Consider the following 25640-nt stretch of genomic DNA (forward strand, 5'->3'; position numbering starts at 1 on the left):
TAATTATTTTTTTGCCATCAATAACAGGTTGTAACAACTTACTACGTAGCATAATTGTAAAAGTGTTGTAAAAAAATATTGTGGACGTTGCATTTTTCTCTATTTTTTATTTGTTTTTCATCTGGTAAAAAAATATTTTTTTTATTTATTGATTATAAATAACCTTATTGGTTAAAATTTGGGGGCCTTTTTTTTTACTTGGGGACTTAGGCAACTGTATTTCTTGCTCCACTGTTCAGCCGACACTGAATGAAAACAAACTTTTGTCAAAATTTAGAGACCAAAATAGTATTTTATCATTTATTTAATTATTACTACTTACAAAATGAGTCAGAAGGATCATATTGGTACACATGCCATCCTAAAAGGTTATTACGAGGGGTACATATGTGTGTCAAAGTACAATAAAATGTGGTTTACCAATTCTAATGTATGCTTAAATATTTTAAAATATATATATCCTAAATAGTTGTTTGGTGACCAATATTGTTTCTTTTTTGTTTTTCTATCTTTTTAATTCAGAAATTAATTTTTTTTCGTTTTTGATTTTTTTTTTTCAATTTAATTGCTTACATGTCATTTTTTAATAATATTTTATAAGCCACGTAGGCATGAAGTGTGCCAACTATATATGTAGACCGTTAGCCACGTAAGCATTTTCTGTTAATGAGTTGACGGTAGGGACCAAGTTGACTATAAATTGAAGATAAAATGGATCAAATTTACTATAAATTGAAAATAACATGGACCAAATTGATTGCTACTAAAATGTAAGGACTAAATTGACAATGACTCGAAAATGTAAGAACTAAAATGGTGTTTTTTCCTTTAAAAAATATATATCCTCAATAGTTGTTTGGTCACCAATACATCAAATTGCGCCGTACACATTCAATTGCGAACCATGTTTTTTAACTACTCAAATGGCCTTGTTATACTAACCTTTCATAATGGTCACAAAGGATGGAAAAAAATTCCCAGCCCTTGACCCTCCCTAGACCTCTCTACACCGTCCTACCTCCGATTTACCCCACTCCCTACCATGCACAAATTTTCCTAGCTCCAAAGAAGGGGCATTGGGACGACAAGGCACTCCTAAGTCCTAACTCAACCCTGTCCTGCCCAATTACCATCTCTTGTTGCTACGACATTTTGTCTTTCACTATACTGTAAAATATCAACATTGAGGGGTAACTATTTGAGGACATGGAACTTAAATTAAATATTCAATATTGTTTTCCCTCCCTCAGGCCCTCTATTTAAGTTCTCACAAGTTAGCTTCTCTTCAAATGGCTCTTTAAGTGGCATTCAACTTACTCACAAGGAAGAAAAATGGTGCAAATCTAGCATCCCTCTGCTTATCAAAAATGTCGTAATAGGGATTTTAAAATTAAGAAATTTCATATCTTCATGAATCATGTCAATAGCTGCCTTGCCATTTAGCTTCGTGGTTTTTTTCATTTTCATATTAATAATTGTACCATGTAGACATTTTTCTATCTGATTCAACTACAAATATATCTTTTTATTAGAGACTACAAGACTTTCCAGCTTACATAGCTACACTTTTTTTATTGTTTTTGTAGATCTAACAATCCTTCAATCAGTGAGAGCTATATACAGAAGTTGATTCCAAGTGTCTGGAAGCCCTGCAACACACCAATGAGTGCAATCCATGCCCTTGAATATATTATAAGCGGCAGGATGTGCATCTTTTCTTAGTTGTGAGAGAGTGGTTATGTCAAACAAATGAACAGGTTTCTTAATTGTACTTAAGATATCCTTCACCATATTTGATTCTGGTGGCAAGCCAGTTGGGTAAGTTGACCCGTTTATGGGTGTTGTCTCCTTTCCGCAGTTTTCCACTCCTGGCCTTCCCCAACCAGTGACACTAATATTTACACAAGAAACATACAGTCATCAAAATATGATTTGCTAATGCAATGTCAGTTTTCAAAATTGGATTAATCACTTTTCGTCCTTAAAGTTTGGTGTAGGTCCAATTATGATCCCTCAAATATAAAATATTTTGATTTAGTCCTTAAGATTTTGAAAATAGAATAATTTGGTCACTCTGTTTGTTTTCCTATTTATGTGGTTAAAAAGATACTGAAGCAACCCATTTTCGAGGGACCAAATCAAACCAACCAAGGGACCAAAATTGAACTATCAACATATTTCAAGAACCAATATCAAATCAATCCTATAAATAAAAAGATGAAATTGTTCCTGTCTAAAAATTTTAGGAACCAAGTTCAAACTTTTAAATTAAAGAACCAAAATAGAACTTACCTAAACTTTTAGGCCAAATATATATATTTTTATTGGATGTAAATTTTGAAAAATTTACCATTAGATTATATTTTCATATTATATCCTTTATTTCCAAAATTTCAAGAAAATCAAAGATTAAAAGTTATGTCATCAATCAAATGTTTAAATTTTAAGTTTTTGTAGTCTTAAATATACATAAAAAATAAGTTTATGATTGAACAGCAAATAACCCCTAACTTAAACAAAATTTGACATGCACGTTAAGAGCATAAAAACATGTAATCAAATAATTAGATTTTCAAAAAATATAACTATGTTAACATTTTAGTAAGAGTTTGTAACAATTGTTTACAAACTAGTTTATAACCAAACTTTGTCTTTTAGAGAAAGGAAAGTAACTTACTCGTAATGGGTGGGAGAAATTGCTCGATAAAGGACTTTAGTTTTTCCTGGATCCACATCTGTATCAACCCACTTGGCCCAAGTTGTCAAAGCCTTGCGAAAAGCATCCATACGATCCATGTCCTCGAGAACCTTGCCACCATCTTCAATATAATCCCAACTACAATCAATAATAAGGCAATCACAAGCTTATTTTAAACTCATATTCTGCTTCTTGTTTTTCACATAAAATTGAAACAAAAATGAATGATTTTATAAAACTCATACTGTTTACGAGGTCCAGTACGGTTCCACCAAAGCCAAGTGTTGAAAACCAGAACGTCCATATCTTTCCATATGTTGCCATTTTTCATTGAATCGAGCTTTAACACTTGACCAACTTTTTCTTTTTCGATGTCCACTAAGTAGTTAGATTTAAATAGCAGAATTGAAACTCCATAGTCCTGCACAATTCAGTCCAATTCTTAGGCATTTTATTGCTCAAAATCAATGGAAAGCTTTCAATTTATAATATACAATAAAGCATTCATGTACCTAACTTAAAATTTCTGATCATTTCTTACTTCTTATGGATTGGAAATCAATAATGAGTTGTTGTATATTCTATTGAAACATTACTAGTCAATCTCTTCGAAAAAATGAGGGGTAAAACAACCTACCAGTTATCATACCTCTCACTCTCAGACTTTGAAGAAGTGGGAATTTTATGCATTGAGTACAACCTTCTTATTCAAACATTTTTACCATGCTAGTCTTAACATTCAGCGATACCAACAATCAAATAATATATGAAACCTAATTATTAACTTTATGAGAAAAAGAGAAGACCGTGAAAATTAATTTTTCTAGCTAGTTCATTTACCTCGAAGGTTGTATTAGAATACAAGGGATTTATCTCCTCTATGATTTTGGCATCAGGCACAGCAGCATGAAGCAAACATACTAGTGATTCCCTCTGGTTGAGAGTAATGGAGTCCCCTATAAACATAATTTTCTTTCCCTTTAATTTCTGTAAGAAATCTTGACCATCAAATCTGCAATGTTTTCCCAATAGGAAACATGGTTCTATTATCAGTAACACTTAACAACAAGCATAACCAACCCCACCCCACACCCCCCCCCCCCCCCCCCCAAAAAAAAAAAAAACCGAAAAGTAAGAAACTAATTAGACTGTTCTTTTCACAAAGAATTTATGAGACAAACTAAATTATGTGCTTAGGATGTTCGTCTTACAAAGCCTAGGTAAAAACAAAAACAAAAGAACTAGAACAAGAAGAAAAATGATGATGATGTCGTCCTAGGAAAGCTAATTAATTTTTTCTACAAGCACAAATAAATATTTTCAAGGATAATTAGCCATGTGTGTTTCAAGGAAACCTTTTTGAACTAAAGGTAGTAATGTCCTTTCATTGGTTTTTCATATAAAAAAGAAGATTTCCAACGTAATAATGTCTTCATTGTGTAAAAGTTTGTTAAAAATAATTTCATAGATTCAAATCCTATAATATTTTAAGGGCTTTTTATTTTATTTCTTCACTTTAATTTTTTTTTTTTTCTTGTCCTTATTAGTGCTCTTTATTTATTTATTTATTAATATTAAGTGCATGTTAGTAGTATTTCAGAGAGTATAGGAAATTAAATTGATACTAAAAAATCCTATTCCAGTAAAGATGAAGATATATATGACAACCACAAACCAATAAGAATTGAGGGGGGAAATTAAGGAAATAGTCAAAAAGATCTGAAACATTGGATATGTCCTATGCCTGAAGGATCGTATATTCATATCTAAAATGCCTTTCCATGTGTTACAATTCCATCTACTGGAGTTCTTTTCCTAAATATGCTACAACTATGAAAGTGGTGTTAATACTTTTTTATTATGGTTTATTAACAACTACTCTAAAGACATACGTTAACATAACCCTAGTAGTAAAAGCTTTTTCTTTAAAATCCTAAATTCCATTTTCCCATAACCCGTTAAAAACAAAGCCCGGATTTCAACTTGTTTTCTCCATAAAAGACACGTTAATAACTTATTTAGCTTAAATTGAAAATTTTTTGTTAAAAATGCTACAAATAAAAATAAAAGCTAGTTGAAATAGTAAAGTGAAAATCATAAATAGTACCAAAAAGTGCAATAAGACTTATAAATAGTAACAAAAATAAGCTGAATATTAGTAAAAATAAGGTAAATAGAAAAAAAAAATTAAAAAGTCTTTTTCAGCCAATGCTAGATACAACCGTAATGTCGCTACTCCAATAAGCCATTGACAAATCAGCAGAGAAAATTTAAAGCAGGCTAAATTAGCAGAGAATATTTAAAGCAAGCTAAAACAAACACTGCACAGAGAGAAACAGTGCCTGGGTATGTCACATTCCTTGGGCTGCCATCTATATTTGAGGTAGAGATTATCAGGTCGACCATAATAATGGCAATCAAATTCCTTGCGGATATGAGGGCAGGCTGAAGAGTTATATAGAGGGTATGAATCGTCAAACACCCAAGTCCCTTCATAAACATTACAACTTTTTACTTGTGATTGTTTCCCAACCTTCAAATGGCTGCTATGATATTGTCCAGAGTTTGCTACACAGAGACATGAGAAAAAATTCAGAATGAAGGTCACAAGGATGAAACACAATCTTTGAGTTACAAAAACCATGTTTTGTTTTGGCTGAGGTACAGAATGAAAGACAGAGACAGAGATTAGAATCTATATATGCACACAGAGACAGAGAGAGTCTACCTGGCTGTTTGATTTGAAAACATATAAAACTAGACAACCTATTAATAACGTATTTGACCAATCAGCTACTATGTTTGCAATTTAGGACGAAAAAAAATCTCGAAATAAATGTAGCTTGGATATATATATATTTAGAAAAGAGAGTCAATCTACCTGGTTGTGAATTTGATGCTATATCTAAAACTAGCCAACCTTAACAGATTTGGTTGTGAATTTGGTTGAATGAGAATAATTTGAGGTTACAAAGAGGTTTATATACAACTATTAGAAGTGGGAAAATACTAATTAATAACTTAACTAACAACTGGTCCTAACTAACTGTGGAAGCTGTACATTTAAGTAGTCATATCTTCATCATGTGCTAACTAAAACTAAAAAAAACTACAGGGTTGTTTGGTACCAGTGTTTAAATAAAAGTTTTTAGTGTTTAAACAACAATAGCATTTCTGAGTTTTGACACATATTTTTGTAACATTCAAACATGTATTTCTACAACACTGAAAACTGAACAACAATACTAAAAATCTCCAACCAAACGAGCCCTACATGTTTCTTTATACACAGAAACAATTAAAATTTAAGTGACAGACTTTTTAACTGATTAATTCTTTTCTGCAGATTCAGTTTCTTCTCTAGCTTCCTCATTGTCTTTATAAGCCTACACAACTTGTACGATCAGAAGCTCTGTCAAATTTTACTTTATTTTACCTAGAATTATAGTGTATGAAAAACATATATATTCCCAAAAGAAGTGAAAAATGACCAAACAAAGGTTTTGGAAATTATTTGCAGAGCGCAAGGGTCAAGGGGCAAAAATTGACCGCACTATGTTTTTGACTCTTGCTATATTTATATCAAATTAAAACTTGGTCATCTTAGAATATTACCCATTGGTCTATATATATGCATAAAGTAAAGGGTAACTGCCAATTAAAAATCAGATGATTGGTTAGCAATAAATATTCCTTTTATTGCTTTGACCATTTTTTTTCTTTTTTTGAATCTGCTTTGACCAATCAAATCTATTGTAACAGTTTGTTAGAAAATTACAGTATTGTATACTCTCGGAGTGTCATAAATGTGTACTCCCTCCTCTTACATAAATGGTGGATCCCACTAATTAAATTCATGGTAGGATCCAACATTCATGTGAGAAGAGGGAATACGCATTTATGATATTCCAGAAATACCTAATAATTTTCCCAGTTTAGTATATTATACCAAGTTAAATCTTTGGAAAAACATTTAACGGGGAAAAGGTTTAATAAGAAAAGTAATGTAAATGTTTACTTATTGTAAATTTTATTAAAATATTCCAACAAAAACAATTAAAAATTCAAGAAATTTTAATAAAATATAATGTAAAATAGATAATTTTTTTTCTTTTTTGATAATTGTAAAATAGATAAGTTGATGTGCAGTATTTTAAAAAGTGAGTATCTAAAATAGAAAAAGTAGGTTTTTATGCTAAAATAGATATAATTTTTTGCGTAAATTGATGCAAATGCTCTTACTCCTCCCCCACATAACAATTGTCGCCCCATCCCATACTAGCCATTGCTCTCAATTTAATGTTCTTTTTTATGGTAATGTTTATGTGAAATTTTTCACAACATATATATGAATTATATGTGTAATTATAAAATATTTATGTGAATTTCATCATTGTAAATCTGTTGGCACAATTTTTTGATATTCAATTGGATGCTTGAGTTGTAGTTTTTTTTTTTTTAATAGCTTAAGTTGTAGTTAGTACTAGTTAAGATTGCTTTCACTTGGTACAGATTTTTCAGACAATGAGATGATGTGGAAAATTTTGTAATTTTCTGTACGAGCCAAAAATAAGAATAAAAAAAAAAATTCAACTACCACAAAATAATTCAAACCAAGAAACAAAAAAGGCACTTTTCCCAAAAAAAATCTTTTCAACTAAAACTATGGAATCAGTTATTGCTGGGTTTGTTGTGGGCATTTGGTTCTAGTGGCAAAGACATTGAATTTATTGATATCGGTATGATTTATAAGTTTTCTACCTATCTGATGAAATGCCATAGTGAGCACTGATTATAGTTTACGTTAATTGAATCAATTTTGGACCTTTTGGTGTGATTGAGAGTAAGAACTGTGTAGTTGGGATGAGAAGCTTTCATGGGTCACTGTGTATTCCATATGGATTCACGTTATTGAATCAATTTTGAGCCTTTCTGCTACATATGCATTCAGTTTCAAAAGTGATTTACTTATTTCAGTAATTGATTTTGTAGGTTTTTTTAATTTTATTGTTAAAATTTAATTTTGAGTAAATATCACCTTGTGCACTCAAGAACTGCCTTTTTAAATTCTTCGTGTAAGAACTCTTCTTTAATTTTCTTCATAATTGTTATGGCAGGAAGTTCTCTTAGAGTAGAACTTGAAATTGGAGTCTTTAGGTTTAAGGGTTTATGTGTACAAAGATGGCTAGACAAAATAAAATAAGATAAAATGTAGTCTCTTTAACTAGCTTTGCAGAATGATAATTGAAACATTCACAAAGAACTCAACAAATTTCTAACAAATCTTTGCTAGAAACTCATAAACTACGCTCTCTTTTTTTCATTTAAATATTCTTCTTCTATTCTTTTTTGTACTATAGAAAGAGTGAGCTGTTGGTGAAGGAAACAACAAATTGAAGAGAACTTATTTAGCATAGCCGTAGACAGTAGTATTCCAATAATTGGGAAAATATAAATTTTGGAAGACTATCACATCTTTAGGGAAAAAGAGATTAGTTGAGCTCATTGCAAATGCTCTTAGTTCTATTATTACATTGTAAAACTACCACATGTTTTAGTGTCTATTGTACCAGGTATAAGGGCATAATAAATCATATTATGATCCCTCTCCATTTCATAAGATTAAGGGAGAAGATCCTATTTCATAAGATTAATGTACGTATGATCAAGATTGAATGATGATTTTTTATTTCATTAAAATAAGATGAGATGTAGTGGATCCGAGGAAGTTTTTTTATGATACATAAATAATTGATTTTTAAAATTAACTATTTTCTTAAATGTAATAAATTACTCTATGAAGTCTTGTATATAAAATTAGGTGTAAACTCAAATGAAGAGTTACAACTCTTAGCCTAAAACATAGTTTTCTTAAGATGTAGGGATAAGGCACTCCAAACTCAACCCTGTCTTGCCCAATTGTCATCCCTTGTTACTACAACATTTTACCTTTCAAGATTTCACTATACTGTAAAATATTAACATTAAGAGGTTACCCTTTAAGGACATGGAACTTAAATTGAATATTCAATAATGTTTTCCTCCTCAGTCCCTCTATTTAAGTTCTCAGAAGTTGGTTTCTCTTGAAATGACCTTTCCAGTTATGCTTTTGCTTTGGTAATTGGCATTCAACTTGCTTACAAGGAAGAAAAAATGGTGTAACCATAGCATCCCTGTACTCAACAAAACTATTGTAATAGGTATTTTAAAATTTAGAAATTTCATACATTCATGAATCATGTCAATAACAATAGGTACCTTTTCATTTAGCATTGTTCATAACCACCAAATCAATTACATATGAACTGAATTAATAATTATACCATGTATACATTTTTCAATGTAATTCAACTACAAAAACTAAATCTTTTTTATTGGAGACTACTAGACTTTCCAGCTTACATGGCTACACTTTTTCATTGTTTTTTGTAGATCTAACAATCTTTCAATTAGTGAGACCTACATACAGAAGTTGATTCCAAGTGTCTGGAAGCCCAGCAACACACCAATGGGTGCAATCCATGCCCTTGTATGCATTATAAGAGCTAGGATGTGCATCTTTCCTTAGTTGTGAGAGAGTGGTTATGTCAAGCAATTTAACAGGCTTCTTTATTGTACTTAAGACGTCCTTCACTATATATGCTGCTGATGGCAAACCAGCTGAGTAAGTTGACCCGTTTATGGGTGTTGTCTCATTTGCGCAGTTTGTCACTCCTGGCTTATTCCAGTCAGTGCCACTAATTTGACACAAGAAACATAGTCATCAATATAAGATTTGCTAATGCAATGACAGTTTTCAAAATTAGATAAATCGTACTTTTCGTCCTTAAAATTTGGTATAAGTTCAATTTTGATTCCTCAAATATAAAATATTTGGATTTAGTCCTTGTAAATTTTGAAATTAGAATAATTTGGTTCCTCCATTTATTTTTCTATTTATGTGCCTGACGGGATACTTAAGGCACCTCATTTTTGAGGGACTAAATCAAACCAACCAAGGGACCAAATTTGAATAAATAACATATTCCAAGAACCAAAATCAAACCGATCCCATAAGAAGAGGGATGAAATTGTTCAAGCTTTGAAATTTTAGGAATCAAATTCAAACTTTTTAAATTTAAAGGACCAAAATAGACTTATGCCTAAAATTTCAGGCCTAAAGTATAATTTACTTTTCATAATTGAACTTGGAAAGAGAAAGGGAACTAACTTACTTGTAATGGGAAGGTGAAATTCCTAGATAAAAGACTTTAGTTTTTACTGGATCCACATCTGTATCAACCCACTTGGCCCAAGTTGTCAAAGCCTTGCGAAAAGCAACCATACGATCCATGTCATCGAGAATCACGACACCATTTTGAATATAATCCCATCTGCAATCAATATAATAAGGCAATCACAAGCTTATTTTAAACTCACATTCTGCTTCTTGTTTTTCTCACAAAATTGATACAAAATTGCATGATTTTATAAAGTTCATACGGTTTCTTAGGTCCACTACGGTACCACCAAAGCCAAGAGTAGAAAACCAGAACATCCATATCTCTCCATATTTTGCCATTTTTCAGGGAATCAAGCTTTAACACTGGACCTATAGCTTCTTCTTCAATGTCCACAAGGTAGTGAGATAAAAATAGCAGAATTGAAACTCCATAGTCCTGCAAAATTCAGTCCAATTTTTAGGTATTGTAGCGTTGTATTGCTCAGAATCAATGGAAAACTTCGAGTTTATAGTAATAAAGCATTCAAGTACCTAACTTAAAGTTTCTGATCCTTTCTTACTATAAAGGATTTGGACATCAATATTAGGTTTTTGTATATTCCATTGAAACATTACTAGCCAACCTCTTTGAAAAAATTAGGAATTTTGGAGCTTTATGTATTAAGTACAATCTTTTTATTGAAATATTATTAGCATGCTAGAAGTAACATTATTACCATGCTAGTCTTAACCTTCAATGATACCAACAATCAAATAATATGTGAAACCTAATTATTAACTTCATGAGAAAAAGAGAAGCTAATGAAAATTTATTGTTCTAGCTAGTTCATTTACCTCGAATGTTGTATTAGTATACAGGTCATTGCCCCCCACTATGATTTTGGAATTAGGTGCAGCAGCATGAAGCAAACATACTAGTGATTCCTTCTGGTTGAGAATAAGGGAGTCCCCTACAAGCATAATGTTCTTCCCCTTAAATCTCCGTAAAAAATCTTGACCATCAAATCTGCAATGTTTTCCCAATAGGAAAAATGGTTCTATTATTAGTAACACTTAACATCAAGCACAAACCCAAAAGAAAGAAACTAATTAGAGTACTGTTCGTTTCACAAAAAAAATTATGAGACAAACTAAATTATGTGCATGCTGAGGATGTTTGTCTTACAAAGCCTAGGTAAAAACAACAAAGAAGAAGAAACTTTTTGAACTAAAGGTAAACTTTTTGAACTTTGAACTATAGCTAATAATGTCCTTTCATTGGTTTTTCATATAAAAAAATAAGATTTCCGAAGTAAAAATGTCTTCATTGTGTAAATTAATGTTCATTCAAACAATTTCATAGATTCAACTCCTAGAGTACTTATTTAAAAAATAAATAAATGAACTATTTCTCGAAAAAAAATAAACCAAATATAAAAGAAAATAAAATATTTTGCAAATAGTATTCATAAGGGAAAATTTTCTAGCGTATGAAGTACTTTTTAGTGAGGTTAGTATGCTAATGAACTTGTTCGACTTCCATTTAACAAAGTAATTCACAAAGAAGTTGTACTTGTAAATGCCATTTCCGAATTTTAGGATGTATAAGACAGTATGGGCACAGCACAAAGCCTCCAAAATGAGAAGTACATGATGTACTGAATTTCCTCCTTTATCCCCATCAACCTTCCTCCTATTTTTGATGGGAGGAACTACTTATCTATTCTTCTTAGTCGTGTTCAATTTCTCTCTCAAAAGTTTGAATAATGTTAGGGATATTACAAATTTTACTACATAGAGTTTACAAATTGATGTATCACCGATCATTAAACACCAATTCAAACATAATGCCATATAACGTACTAATCACATTTATTACCACGTCAATTTATAAATTTTATGTAGTAAAATTTATAATACGTTTAGAATTTTCGTGAGGATTATATTCTTCGAAAATACACAGGATAGAAGATATGTGTCGGCCATAGATTGCTTTTTTGTTCCTTCTACACTACTAACATCCTCATGTTGCTTGCCTTGAATGTCAATCTTACCTCAAATGCAAGTGATTATACGTGTGTGTGTGTGTGAGAGAGAAGAACGATGAAAGATGCTGACTAAAAATAAAAACATGATCACATATATTCTAAAAAATAAACAGATAGTTACATTGCTAACAAGAGTGTGCTAATATGAAACACCTCATTTTCAAGGATTTTTATTTTATTTCTTCAGATTAATTAAAAAAATATTATTGTCCTTATTAGTCCTCTTTTTTATTTATTTATTAATACTTAGTACATGTTAGGAGTATTTCAAAAAGTATAGGAAAGTTGACACTAAAAAATCCTATTCCAGTAAAGATGAAGATAAAACCACAAATCAATAAGAATTAAGGGGAAAAATTAATGAAATAGTCAAAAAGATCTGAAACATTGGATATGTATGCTTTTTTTTTTTTTTTCCTTTTTCTTTTTGTTGAGCAGAAAGACATTGTTGATTATATTAATGAAAACTTGCTATGTCAGCCTGGATTACAAAAAAATAAAACTCATGGTGGAACATCCTTCATTCACACAACAAAATCTAAGATATGTAGAGCAATGTATGCCTTCTTTTGATATATGTACTTGTACATACTGTCATATTTTTTGGTACATGCATGACTGAAAGATCATACATTCATATATAAATGCCTTTCCGTGTGTTACAATTTTATCCTCTGGAGTTCTTTTTCATGAATATACTACAACCATGAAAGGAGGTCAGTTTTCTAGAGGCAGTTGTTTCCGAAAAAAAATATATATCCTCATAAAAAAAAGTGATTCGATTGAATTTTTTTAATTCAGCAAAAAAACAAAATTAAGGTCAACAAAGGTAATAGTACTCTGAGGCTGCAAAAACATGGTACACATATGTGCCCAAAAGTCCTCCAGCAAAAGTCATCAAAATTTAGGAGTAATTTTTAGGTATTCTCGAAATATGGAAAATGGTGTTCATTTCTCTCACATTCATAATAGGATATACTCATTAAATTTATAACGAAATTTACCATGAATATAAGATGAGGGAGCACCATTTCTCCTTACTCTAGAAGTACCTAAGAATTTTAATTTCCAAAATATAATGTTGGTTTAGAATAATTTATTTTACTTAAAATAAATAAATTGAACAAAAATACAGTTATATAATGAAAAAAAAGTATCACAAGAGTTTTTTTTTTTTTTTTTTTTGGCTAATCACATCACAAGAGTTATACATAAACCATATTAAGAAAAAAAATAAAAAAAATTTTAAAAAAGCAGCCAATTACTAGAAGATTGATAAATACTTGGTATGTGCAATGCAATCACTTGCCTAATAGGGGCACAAAGTAACTTTTTTCCTTAAAATCCTATATTCCTTTTCCCATAAAACAAAGCCAGGAATTGAACTCATTTTCTCCATGTAAGCCATGCAATGTCACTAGTCCAATAATTCATTGACAAATCACTAATCAGCAGAGAAAATTTAAAACAACCTAAATTTAAAGCCATGCAATGTCACTAGTCCATGTAACACGCACACACTGCACAGAGAGAAAGAGACAAGAGAAAGAGTACCTGGGTATGTCACATCCCTTGGGCTGCCATCTATATTTGAGGAAGAGAGTATCAGGTCGACCATACTTATGGCAATCAAATTGCTTGCGGATATGAGGGCAAGCTGAAGATTCATATAAAGGGTATGAATTGTCGTACACCCAAGACCCTTCATAAACGTTACAATTTGCTACTTCTTGTTTTCTTAACCTCACATGGTTGCTATGATATTGTTCTGAGTTTGCTTCACAAAGACATGAAAAAATCACAAGGAAAGTCACAAGGATGGAACACAAACTCTGAGTTACAAAACCCATGTTTTGTTTTGTCTGAGGAAATAAGAGTGAAAGAGAGTGACAGAGATTAGAATCTATATATATGTACAGAGAGAGAGAAAGAGAGTCAATCTGTCTGGTTGTGATTTTTTCTTTTTTCTTTTTTTTGCTGAATTGTCAGGTTGTGAATTTGATAGCATATAAAACTAGACAACCTATTAATAATGTATTTGAAAAATCAGCTACTATGTTTGCAATTTAGACAGGTAATCTTCACATGCTGTGGCAGAGCTACAGCAAAGCTTGGGTGTCATGACCCCTCCAAAATTTTGAAAATATTTTTTCTTTTATCTATAATTATTAAACAAAATTATAGATTTAGCTACAAAAATAAGAGTTGATCTCCAAATATTTTAGTTAGTCAATGACACCCTTTAATAAATAAATAAAAAAGAATTTTTAAATTAATCTAGCAGTTATAGAGACAATGTAGTTTTTGTTTTCTCAGTTTTGTTTGTTGTACCTATCATATATCAAATATCAAATTAGATAACTTTTATATAGCCATTGGAGTTTGAAAGATGATAAATTCTCCTAAAAAATTATCTCTTAAATATACAAATCAAAGTTGATATTTTTGTATACAATATATTTATAAATTATGACCTACTCTAATATTAAAATATTAATATTTATGCATGTGTGTGATGATTTATCTTGAATTTTGTCTAATATTTGAGTACCACAATTTGGCCCCTAACAAAAAATCCTAGATTTGCCACCTCTGTACATCAACACATGACTAACACCTCATTCAGAAACACAATACAATTTCTTGTTTGTCTCTAAGTGTCTGTTTGAGAATTGCTTATTTAACTGAAATTGGAAACTTTTTGCTAAAAACACTATAGATAAAGCTAAAAGGTAACTGAAATAGTACAGTAAAGCCCATAAATAGTACCAAAAAGTGCAATGGAGCTCATGAATAGTAGCAAAAACAAACTGAATAGTAAAAAAAACTGGCTTTTTAGCCCATCCCAAAAAGAGAATGAGATGGTTAGAAAAGAAAGAAAGATGGGAATGTGAAAAGTAAACTGTACCTTCATGGATATAAACAAATAGATTGGACAAATTGGCCGTTAATGATTGAAATAAACTGAATAGTAAAAAAAATTGGCTTTTTAGTCCATCCGAAAAAAGAGAATAAGATGGTTAGAAAAGAAAGGAAGATGGGAATGTAAAAAGTAAACTGTATCTTCCTGGATATAAACAAACAGATTGGACAGATTGGCCGTTAATGATTGAGATGCATGGAAGGTGCAAAATTATTTGGCCATATTCTTCTTGCACAACTTGATATAATATAATCCAAAGTTATTTTTACTTATTATTATTATTATTACTATTATTTTTCTGGGTGAAAGTGCCAGATTAATCGCCTCTTTAATTTTGGCTTTCAATTTTCAAAGAAAACTGCCTCCTTAATTAATTTAATTATGATTACTAAGGTTTTTTTTTTTTTTTTGTTATGCTATAAAATATTTTTTAAATTTTCAGACATTAAATTTAGCTTGACTGAAGATGTTGGATGACTAGGAAAAAAAAAAATGTACTTAAGAAATCTACTCATCGACTTTCACACACCCTTTCTCCTTCGCTCTAAATTAATGTGTTTTTTTTTTTTTATATAAAATTTTTGTGAAATTTTTCATGACATATATATGAATTGCATGTGTAGTTATAAAATATTTATGTGAATTTTATCATTGTATATCTGTTGGCACAATTTGTGATATTCAATTCGGTGCTTAAGTTGTAATTACTTCTGGTTAAGATTGCTTTCACTTAATAGAGATTTTTCAAACAATGATGATGTAGAAAAATTTTTAAATTTTTGTATGAGCCAAAAATAAGATAAATCTTGATAATTTTCAAGAATACAATCAAATACCACAAAATAATTCTAACCAAAAAGAAAAAGAAAAAGCAAATTTCCTTAAAATCTTTTCAACCACAACTATTTTTTTTCTTAAACAATTTAGATTGAAGCAATGGAGTCTAATAAAGCCCCAATTTTGACGTGGGTTTAAAACTGAAATTGAACTCAAAAAAAAAAAAAAAAAAACCAACACATCCAGGTTGCCAACAAACCAAAAGAAAATAGAAAGTTCCATCAAAAAAGGAAATTAGGAAGTTGGGGAGGGAATACTGTCGTGTCACGTTATAATAGGCATGCAATCATCCCAAGTTTTGTGGCCAGTAACAACTAAAATAGTGTTCTACCACTGTAGATTTAAGACTCGTGAGTCATGATATATCTATATAGGATTTTTTTTTTTTATAGGAAAATGTTTTATATTGAAATTTTCACGAAACTTTAAATTTTTTTTTTTTTTTTGTCCTATAAAATCTTGATTTATACTCTTACTATGATATTCAAATGTTTTTACTTTTACAACAAGATACAAGAACATTGTAGGTTGTAGCTAAATAGAGACTTTTAGGGTTTGTTAGGATTGAAGGGGAGGGAGGGAGAGTAAAGTAGAGTTATCTAAAAATTAGTATCAATCTATGACCAACTCTATTCTACTCTTCATCTCTACTCTATTCTACTCCTCTCAATATAATTCTTAACCAACTCTACTCTACTCATCCTCAATCCAAACAAGTCAATAATATTTTCAATGGAAATGCTCATAGTTCAATCATTCTAGTTAATTTATATATATATATATATATATATATTCTCGACCTATATGATGTCTGACATGTGATGTGGTTATAAAGCTTGCATTTTATCAATAAAATAATATAATAAAATTCTTAATGAATAATATAACTTGATTAAATGATATATATAAAATTGCCACATAATAAGTTGAAATAATGTAACTTGTTTAAAGACAAGTTGAGCCAAACCGAGTATTAAAAGTTCAAGCTTATTCATTCAATTTTACTTCAAATACGAGCTAAGCTTGAGTTCATCACTAAACAATATTACAAATTCAAACTTGGTCTATTTTCTTGTGAAATAAGCTTGATTTTGTTCACAAATTACTTAATTAACTCTTTTTTCCCCCAAATTTAGAGAAAAGCTATGAGTAAATTTTGTTTATTTTATCCCTTCGCAAGTCAATGAATTTTTACTATAAATAAACTAATTATATTATTCATAAACTACAATAATAATTTGACATCATATGAATCTATTTACACAATCAAATTTTAAGTATAAATATATCTTTAGACAATATAAAGATAAAAATTTAATTATAACTAGTTAAATCGAGCATCGATGTCCACAAATACTTTTTATATTTGAATTTGACTTATTTAATAGTTTAAGCTTAAACTTGAGTTTGAACTTGTTTTGTCTAGCAAACACAGCTAAACTTGAGCCGATTATAAACGGTTTTGTTTCTTTATAGCCAAATATCTCTCATCCTCACCAATTGAATTTTTTGACACATGTATCTTAGCGAGGTCTACCAAATAACAATGAGTGCAATTTGTGTATTTCTCAAGCAATACTAGGACCACATAATTTTATACAACTTTAATCACAACTTACCACGTGGTAAGTTATAAGTGACAAAAGAATGGTGATGGGTCTATGTGAGTCCACAATTCTACCACTCACAACTCGCACAAATCACAAATTGTGACCAAAGTTATGAAATATTATATGGTTTTTGGCATTTTCCTTCATACCCTCCAATTACATTTCGCCACATCAGCTTATTGCAAACTAAAGAATAAACCTTACCGCGCATAATCCTTCCTCAACAATTCATATACCTCCAAGATTGTATACTTCTCCTGAAGAACCACCCAAACCTCCAAACCGGCTAAGACTCAGCCGCAGCCGTCGGAGACGCCGCCCAAAACCTCTGGAGATACAACCAAAATCCGCCACGGAATCCGCTCATCCTCCTTCCTGAAGAACCACCGAACCTACTGACCTCTGTAAGTTACTTTTTTTTCTTTATTTTTTTTTTTTAATTTTTATAATTTTGTACATGTGGGTTAGAAAGATATCCAATCTGGGTTGTGTGCATATGGGTTTTTGGAATCTGGGTTCTTGGTCTATTGTGGGGTTTTTTTTTTTTTTTTTTGGTTTTTGTTTTTAAGGTTTTGTAAAATAAAATTTAGGGTCCGGTGGACTGGTGGCTGGTGAAGTCATCGGCGGCTTCTTCAGCTTCTTTGCATCTTTGATAACATGCGTCCATTGTTTTGTTGGTTTTAATGACATTTTTTTAATTGCCTGCGGCAGTTCCTAGCTCTGTATTTTGAGTTTAAAATGAGCGCTCGTAAAAAAAAGCTATGAGGAGTTGTAGTTGCAAAACAGAGTATAAAAACGCTCTTTTAATCTCCCAAAACGCCTAATTAAACGGAGGCCTGATTGAATTTTAAACTCAATAACAATTCAAAGTTTACATTAGTTTTTTGGATGAATTTTGGACCTTTTTGGTTTGATTGAGAGTAAGTAATGTGTAGTTGGGATGAGAAGCGTTCTTGGGTCACTGTGTATTCCTATATGGGATTCACAGAAATGCAAGAGTCAATATGGTGGTTAAGTAAGGAATGATAATGAAGTGAAGCTGGGATTTTTTGCGAGCTGTGTTATGTAACTTGTGGAGAGTTCATTTATCTTTGTTTCTCTGGTTTGCAGCTTGAGCTGCATCTCTCATATAATACCTGTTTACTTGGTCAATGCACATTCATTATTAGTAAAATAATTTTGCTTATCAAATTAGCACAAAAAAAAAATTGAATTTTTAATGACGGGTGTTTGTGTTATTCAGGATTATTTTGTGTGCAAACCCTGTGTACATTAAATATTTCCTCTTTGTCAATAAAATTATATTTTATATATGTATATATAAAACACTAATAAAACTATATAAAGGTTGCCTATCGGTGTTATAGAAGTTAGTGATTGTGTTCTGAGAATATGCTGCTCGAAGTATATTTCTTTTTGTTTGTCTGCATACTGCTATTAGAGTATTAGGACAATTCGTTGATTAGATTCCCCATGTTATTGATATATTGGACTTTTGATGCTTCTGGTTTCACTGTTACTTGATAATGGTTGTACAGATGGAGGGGAGTATTGCTGAAGAGCTTTATTCAGAAAGTTTGAAGCTGTCAAAAATAGAATTGGGTCCAAAGCCTTCTTCAACTGCCAATGATAAAGAAAGTGATTCACATGGTATAGCTATTAGTTTAATTTTTATGTTTTAAAATGAAATTTTCAGGAAACTTTAATCATCAAATGCTATTTACATTTTGTTCCATGGAATAATAGATATATAATCGTTCTTTGGGGTAAATGGCATTTCCATCCCACATAAGAATGGAATGCTCAGTTTTGTCATAAGTTCAAGTCCCCTATCACCCGATGGAACTTAAGTTACTTTCTAATAAAAAAATTAATATTAAAAAGAAAAGAAGTTCTTTGCTTTAGCCCTTTATGTTTCCGTATTATTTTTCCTTTTCTTTTGGACAAATTTTAAAAATTGATACTTAAATAGTTAGTGGTAGCGTTAGCACCTAAAAGAGGGCTCTTAAGTTCAGGTGGATTCTTGACCTCAGATCTGTGGTGCACCCTGCCTGAGCTAGCAGCCTTCTTTGTTTGCATAAGATTATCAAAACAAAAATGTTCCACAATTGAATGTGTGATTAGAGACCCCCAAAGCCTTTGTTATTTTTTCCACTTCCAGTTATTTATATTTCTGATGATCATGTGTTACTTCTTTTGTGATCAATATACACATGTTTCCACCTTTTGTACCTAAGCATATTAATTCTTGACATCCAGGAAGATATAAACCCTTTCTGCTACATATGCATTCAGTTTCAAAAGTTATTTACTTTTTTCAGTAATTGATTTTGTAGTATTTTTTTTATTTTTTTTATTTTTTTATTTTGAGTAAATATCACCTTGTGCACTCAAGAACTGCCTTTTTAAATTGTTATTGCAAGAACTCTTCTTTAATTTGATCTTCATAATTGTTATGGCAGGAAGTTCTCTTAGGTAGAACATGTAATTTGGTTAATTTTGTAGATGGGGATGACTTGCAGTATGAAGATGGACCTATTTGGGACAGTGGTGGTGAGGAACTAGATGAAGCATCTGAATTGGATAGGGAGTGGCAGAGGAGACATGACCAATTTCATACAGTAATTAGACGATTATAGTTGGTTTTCTATGCCTATTTTCTATTTCTCCCATGCATACAATTAAATGGCTTTGTAATTTTTATTTTTTATGATTCTTGGACTTTTTAGCATGGATATCGTGAAGGTATATCCGCTGGGAAAGAAGCTGCCGCACAAGAAGGGTTCAATATTGGCTTTAAGCAATCAGTCCTAGATGGGTACAACTGGGGTGTTGTAAGAGGTGTTACCAGGTAAAAATGGGGGGAAAGGCAAGGGGTGGGGAAAACTATTTTTCTGATTTCTAGCTTGTGGAAAAATATTGAATTACTTGAGATTGCTACAAACATAATAATTTCCTTTTTCTTTTGGGTATCTGCAACGCATATGAAGTGCATTGGCTTCGCTTCCAGATGGGTTAAAAGAAAAGTTAATTGAAACACAAGAAAAGAGAAATGAATTCAGGGGATTGTATGAATCTGTTCACTCTATTTCAACAGCGGATGCCCTTAGGCTGTTTAATGATGATATTCTCTCAAAAAAGGCTCTGGAACGAAGTGAAAATGCTGAGGCTAGTTCTCATGTACCAGGTTTGCAAGAGCAAAGTTCAGACTGTAGTCGTCTAGAAAATTACTTCAAAGAACTCCAATCACTTCTTTCAGACTCTCCTGCACTCAAAGGACATTTTCTTGTAGACGAGTAGATGGTGTTGTAACGTTTGTACAAGTAGTTACTCCAGTTTAGATTTGGAAAAAAATGGCATGTACTGCAAACAAAAAAGAAAAAGGGTCTTCACAATTTTGGTGGCATTTGTTTTAGAATTTATTCTAGTACTATTGAAGAAACTTTAGTCACATTGGTTCGTTATTTACAATGACTGTCAGTAATCCATAAGTTTGTAGATATAGTAGTTGTTAATCTTAATAATTTTTTACAAAGAATCATCAATCATGTGTTTGAGCTAGGGTAGTGCTATTGGTGATCTCTTGGGAAATCCTAGTGTTGCACCCCTTTCTTTGTACTTAAAAAAAAAAGTTCATGTGCCTGAGAGAGAGAGAGAGATTTGTCAAGTTAGATATTATCCACTTGTAAGTTGTAACTGCAATTGACTTGTAGAAAAACATATATGATAGAGGTAAATAATTTTTGAGAAGTCAGAGAATGAGCAAGTTAACTGATGTTCTAGCAGGCTATATATTCAAATTAAAAATTAGGTGTCAGTAGTTTGTTTTAGTGACCTTGTCTCTTGATTCTTCCTGTACCCCGATGTGTAGGGGAGCTGTTACATGAACTATGCAATTGAGATGCTATTATATACTCCACCTAAAGACTGTCAAAATTGAAATTTCTATGGCTATCGCCTATCATCAATATTCATGCTTTTGCTTTATTATTATGTGTTTAATTTGGATCCGTGGGTTTCAGTGGAGACCGAATATTGAGTTCTCTTGAATAAGATGCTTAAAAGTGAGTTTGTTTTACTTTGGGCAATTGGAGTTTCAACATGATCAGCTACTACTCTTATGGTTGTAACATACATATAAGAATACCCCCAGGCAGCACAATTGGCTGGGGACAACCAAGCCTCATGAACATGTTTGCTCCGAGGAATGCATATGAGATGGCATGGTGAGTGCATATGGCATGGTGACAAGTAAAGCAATTAGTTAGCATAAACTTGACTGATATAATAATTATACAAACTAGTAGACAAGCAACTAGAATAAATTACAAAGTTTGGAGGAACAAGTGCCCCCTTAACAACAAAGGACCGTTTAAACTCTATACCATGCAGAGAAAATAAACACCATAATTTATACTGTCATTACATGTTATTTATTGAAGCCGAAACTGAAATTTCACCCACAGAGTTTAGGAGAAACTACAACAGTGTCCACAGCTCAGTCTCCATTCAGCCATCAGTCTAACGCTGTATCAGAATCCTCTATCTCTGTAATGAATAGAGTGAACCAGTAGTTGCTCTGCAGAACCTGTAGTTTACTCGTATAAAATTCAGGGCTTGGCAAAGTATTGATACATTCTACTTAACTGACTGATTATAGGTATGTTTAAATTGACTCCTCCATATCACCTACAGAGATTGCAAATATATTTTTGTTATATTGGTTTAAACTTACAACTGGAGAATAATAAGTTATTAAAAAATAAAGAGTTACAGAAAGTATAGTTTCTATACTTACCTCATTAACTGCTATCAGCTACATGCTTGCATTGGTCTCAAATGGGTTTCCCATTTAGATGTTGGCATGACAGTTTCAAAAGCTTCAACAAGTAGGGCCACCTTCCTCTTCCTAGCAGGAGCAAGTTTGTTAACAGTCCGTTGAAGGGCGTGATCAATCATCCATTCCTCTGCATTTTTCCTGTCATCCATCATCTGATGCCTCAGATCAACCTTTTCTGCTTCTGGATCCGGAACCAAAGGCAGATAGTTTGGATCTCGTGGGTTGAATTGCCTTAGTTCTTCCTCTTCCTGAATTGGTCTCTTGCTTCTGATTGTCCACTTCCGATTGCTGCAATTGTCTGGCAGTTCTTTGGTAGAATTGGTCCCAGAATGGAAGAATGTGCTCTCCATTTGTGGACTGATTATACCATTGACTGAAGTTGATAAATTTGCTGCATCTGACTTCTTGTCTTCCATTTCCAAGTTGTCAACTTCCTCTATACTATTTTCAACTGTACTGATTTTATTCATCCTTGGATTGCTTTGTTCCTCAGCATTCATGGAACTTGAGATTCTTTTCTTCTTAGCTTCACCTTCATCTTTCTCCAAGTTCTCCTCAATAACAACGGAGGTCTTGGAGTGCCCATCAGACAGATTATTTTGAGTCTCATCAGAAAAGCTTTTGTCATCGATCTCTTCACTTGAATTACAGTCTCTAACTGTGTCATCAGGCTTGCAAGGTTCAGTCATTTTGTGGCCAATTATTTTGTCAGCATCTGCTTGCTCTTTCTCTTCCATTCCATCTAAGTCGTCTTGGAGAGTTTGATGCTCCTGCTCATCATTCGAAGCTTCATCTGTCTCTTTTCCGGCATGATTGGTTTCTTCATCTCCAAGTTGATGATCAATTTCACGGATTACATTCTCTGCTTCCATATCTCTGTTCTCCTCTTGACTGTCCTCGCCATTTGCTATTGGTTCCATGTTTGGCTCTTCCATTGAAGCTGAAGGTTTCTCAGTGCTGATTGACTCTGTCTCAGTTTCTCCACTTTCTTCTTCTTCTTCTTCTTCAGCTTTTAAATCCTGAAATTCATCTTCAGTCAAAGAAAGTTGGTTGTAACTGAGGCTCTCAGACACTTGGCTGGATTCATGAATCTCGGAGTCCTGATGCATGTAATCTAGTTCAGAATCTCCATCATCAGATTGTTCTTCAGAGCATGCACTTTCTTCTGCAAAGGGTTCTAGAAGTATTTCATCAGCCATAATCTCTTCACTGCAGCTGCTAGCAATGTCATCTGAACTGATCAGACATTCATTTTGGGAATCAGGATTCTTGATGTCTAAGAAACACCCAACATTTACATGAGATTCACTATCAAGCTCTGATTCAGAAGGATGCCCCTCCTCCCACTCCATATTGGTAGCTTCAGAACCAGCTTCATCTACTTCACTGCTTGCAACCCGTTCCCCTTCCAAGCTGCTGCCATTGCAGAAACTTACTGGAGTTTTCTTTTCTTGAGCCAAGATAGGAAGGTAGTCTTCATCTGCATTTTCTGCTTGTTCTTCAGGAAAGCTCTTTGTGATATCCATTTCTGTTGCAGTAGCATCCTTGTACTGTTCAAGTTTTTCCTCAAAATCAACCTCAGATTGTTCTGATCCATCAGAAAAGATCTCTGCAACTTCTTGTTTGTCACCGTGCCCTCCCACTGCTTCATGACCCCTATCAATAGAAGACATGCTATCATTCTGATCCTCAACTTTGCCAGCTGCATCAATTATTTCCTCTTTATCTCTGTGTGTTCCTTTTTCAATTGCTTCTGATTCATCATTTTTACCTTTAGCAAAGATTTCAATGAAAAATTCCATGCCTGTATCTAGCAGCAAAGGAGGCGGGGTCAAGCTAACAATATCAGCTTCTTGGAACGCAGGCTTGTCATCAAAGACCACCTTTGCAGTTCCAATTTCTTCCATTCCTTCACTAGACGGCTTTGCTCTACGGGGGCTTAGAGCTTCCATTTTCATACTCTTCTGGGTCTTCAGCAAACGTCTCCTTGCCGACAAGAAGCACTTCAATGAAGGCAAAGGAGCATGATGATGACCGTTAAGAGAACAGTATGTATAGGGGCAAACCTTCTTGACTGAAGTTCCTTCAGATTCAGTACCCCCAGGATTAAGCATAAGGTATGATGGAAACTTTGAGTCCTTCAAAGTTGAAGAACAGGTTGATCTCTGTGCTTTCAAATCAGCACAAAGAACAACTCTGGAAGACTTCTTCGCCGAAGCCCTTGCCGGCTTGAAACTAGGAGTCTTTGTTAAAGTCCTCATCAGCTTTAAACTAGATGTTCTTGTTAAAGCTCTTGCTGGTTTATTACCAGAAGCAGAGCCAAGTTTTGAAATGCTAGAGTTTCTTCTACTCGGATTCTTAATTTCAGAACCAGTTTGAGTATTCCGAAGACTGACCTGAGATTGTTCCTTCCTTGCATCAAAACAGGTGGTGGACTTCATATAATTTGGAGAACCATCAGTTCCTTTGATCACAGGCTGCTGCTTCTGTGGAGTTGCTGCAGTGGCGCAAACATAGAGCGGCGGAGGCTTTCCAGGCTGTGATAAGTTCCTTTTGAAAGGTGTTGACCTCAAGCTATCAATATCTGATAGTTTGATGGATCTTGACTTCTTCATCTTCTTCTTCATATCAGTTCCTCTGTTTTTCCCATCCTGGTATTGAGAAGAAGATGCTTTGAGGTTTCCCAACAGCTTGTCTGATTTAACATGATCAGCTTGGATACCAAGCTTGTTGGGTACCTTTCTTTGGACCATTTTCAAAGGAAAACCAGCTGCATAGACATAGATGAAGATGAATTTAAAGTTGGGTTTTCTTCCCTTTGGGATAGGATATTCAAGTTTAGGAAGTAAGGTAAGTTTCTTGTGGATTTTTAAGGTATGAAAGTTGCATGGGAAAGAAAAAGGAGTTCTTGAAACCCAAACAAGAAGAAAAAAAGATTCTTCTTCTTGTTTTGGTTTGGTTTGGTTTGGTTTTGTTTTCTTTGGTATGCAGTGGGTGGTCTTTTTGTTAGTTGATTTTCAATTGGCAGATTAAAATTTGAATAAGGCTGAGATATGTGTTCGATGCTGACATACATTAACAGGTGTGTTTGGGGCCCTTTGGTTTAGGCATTTTCTGAATTGAATTATTTCCTTTGTGACGTGGGAATTATACATTTGGCAATTACCTTGTTTCTTAATTTTTAAGGTATAAAATCAATGGTGATTGGATATGCTAACCCACTATTAAATACATTTACAGAATTAGCCCTTCATTTTTTTGGATAAGGAACATCAATTGGGTGATGCATATATTATAAGAATTAGTAAAATTCTACTATATTATAAGCACTGTTTTGTAGTTTCTATATACTTAAATTGCTTCTTATTTGTATAACGATGTTAAATGCTAAGAATGCTTCTATTCCATTGTCAGTAGTTAGATGTTAAATGTTTTAATGCTGATAGCTTTGATGAGCCCAAAGAGTTTGATTCTTGATAGAGA

The 25640-nt window shown here is 32.5% G+C and overlaps 4 protein-coding genes across 7 annotated transcripts; 1 reads left to right on the forward strand and 3 right to left on the reverse strand.

Annotated features, from left to right (window-relative positions):
* Positions 1 to 1413: 1413 nt before the first annotated feature.
* Positions 1414 to 5378, reverse strand: LOC115987223 (protein trichome birefringence-like 38). The gene is made up of 5 exons (XM_031110731.1): positions 5041 to 5378; positions 3539 to 3710; positions 2944 to 3119; positions 2678 to 2836; positions 1414 to 1891 (listed from the first exon to the last, which is right to left on the reverse strand). The coding sequence occupies exons 1-5, from the start codon at positions 5340 to 5342 to the stop codon at positions 1600 to 1602; spliced, it is 1101 nt and encodes a 366-aa protein (XP_030966591.1). The 5' UTR covers positions 5343 to 5378; the 3' UTR covers positions 1414 to 1599.
* A 3698-nt stretch (positions 5379 to 9076) lies between these two features.
* Positions 9077 to 13797, reverse strand: LOC115984636 (protein trichome birefringence-like 38). The gene is made up of 5 exons (XM_031107660.1): positions 13502 to 13797; positions 10755 to 10926; positions 10181 to 10356; positions 9913 to 10071; positions 9077 to 9435 (listed from the first exon to the last, which is right to left on the reverse strand). Exons 1-5 carry the CDS (start codon positions 13795 to 13797, stop codon positions 9144 to 9146), a joined length of 1095 nt encoding a protein of 364 aa, XP_030963520.1. The 3' UTR covers positions 9077 to 9143.
* A 3757-nt stretch (positions 13798 to 17554) lies between these two features.
* Positions 17555 to 20783, forward strand: LOC115986379. 4 transcript variants are annotated; one of them, XM_031109317.1, is made up of 5 exons: positions 17555 to 17721; positions 18856 to 18967; positions 19780 to 19938; positions 20047 to 20168; positions 20308 to 20783. In XM_031109317.1, exons 2-5 carry the CDS (start codon positions 18944 to 18946, stop codon positions 20615 to 20617), a joined length of 615 nt encoding a protein of 204 aa, XP_030965177.1. In that variant the 5' UTR covers positions 17555 to 17721; positions 18856 to 18943; the 3' UTR covers positions 20618 to 20783. The 4 variants fall into 4 exon arrangements, with proteins under 4 accessions (XP_030965177.1, XP_030965175.1, XP_030965176.1 ...); XM_031109315.1 differs by having other exon boundaries at positions 19784 to 19938; XM_031109316.1 differs by having other exon boundaries at positions 19823 to 19938.
* A 794-nt stretch (positions 20784 to 21577) lies between these two features.
* LOC115986372 (calmodulin binding protein PICBP-like) lies at positions 21578 to 25142 on the reverse strand. Its single transcript, XM_031109305.1, has 2 exons — positions 22116 to 25142; positions 21578 to 22006 (listed from the first exon to the last, which is right to left on the reverse strand). Exon 1 carries the CDS (start codon positions 24908 to 24910, stop codon positions 22130 to 22132), a length of 2781 nt encoding a protein of 926 aa, XP_030965165.1. The 5' UTR covers positions 24911 to 25142; the 3' UTR covers positions 21578 to 22006; positions 22116 to 22129.
* Positions 25143 to 25640: the final 498 nt, after the last annotated feature.

The sequence above is a fragment of the Quercus lobata genome, chromosome 4 (assembly GCF_001633185.2).
Source record: "Quercus lobata isolate SW786 chromosome 4, ValleyOak3.0 Primary Assembly, whole genome shotgun sequence".
Lineage (NCBI taxonomy): Eukaryota > Viridiplantae > Streptophyta > Magnoliopsida > Fagales > Fagaceae > Quercus > Quercus lobata.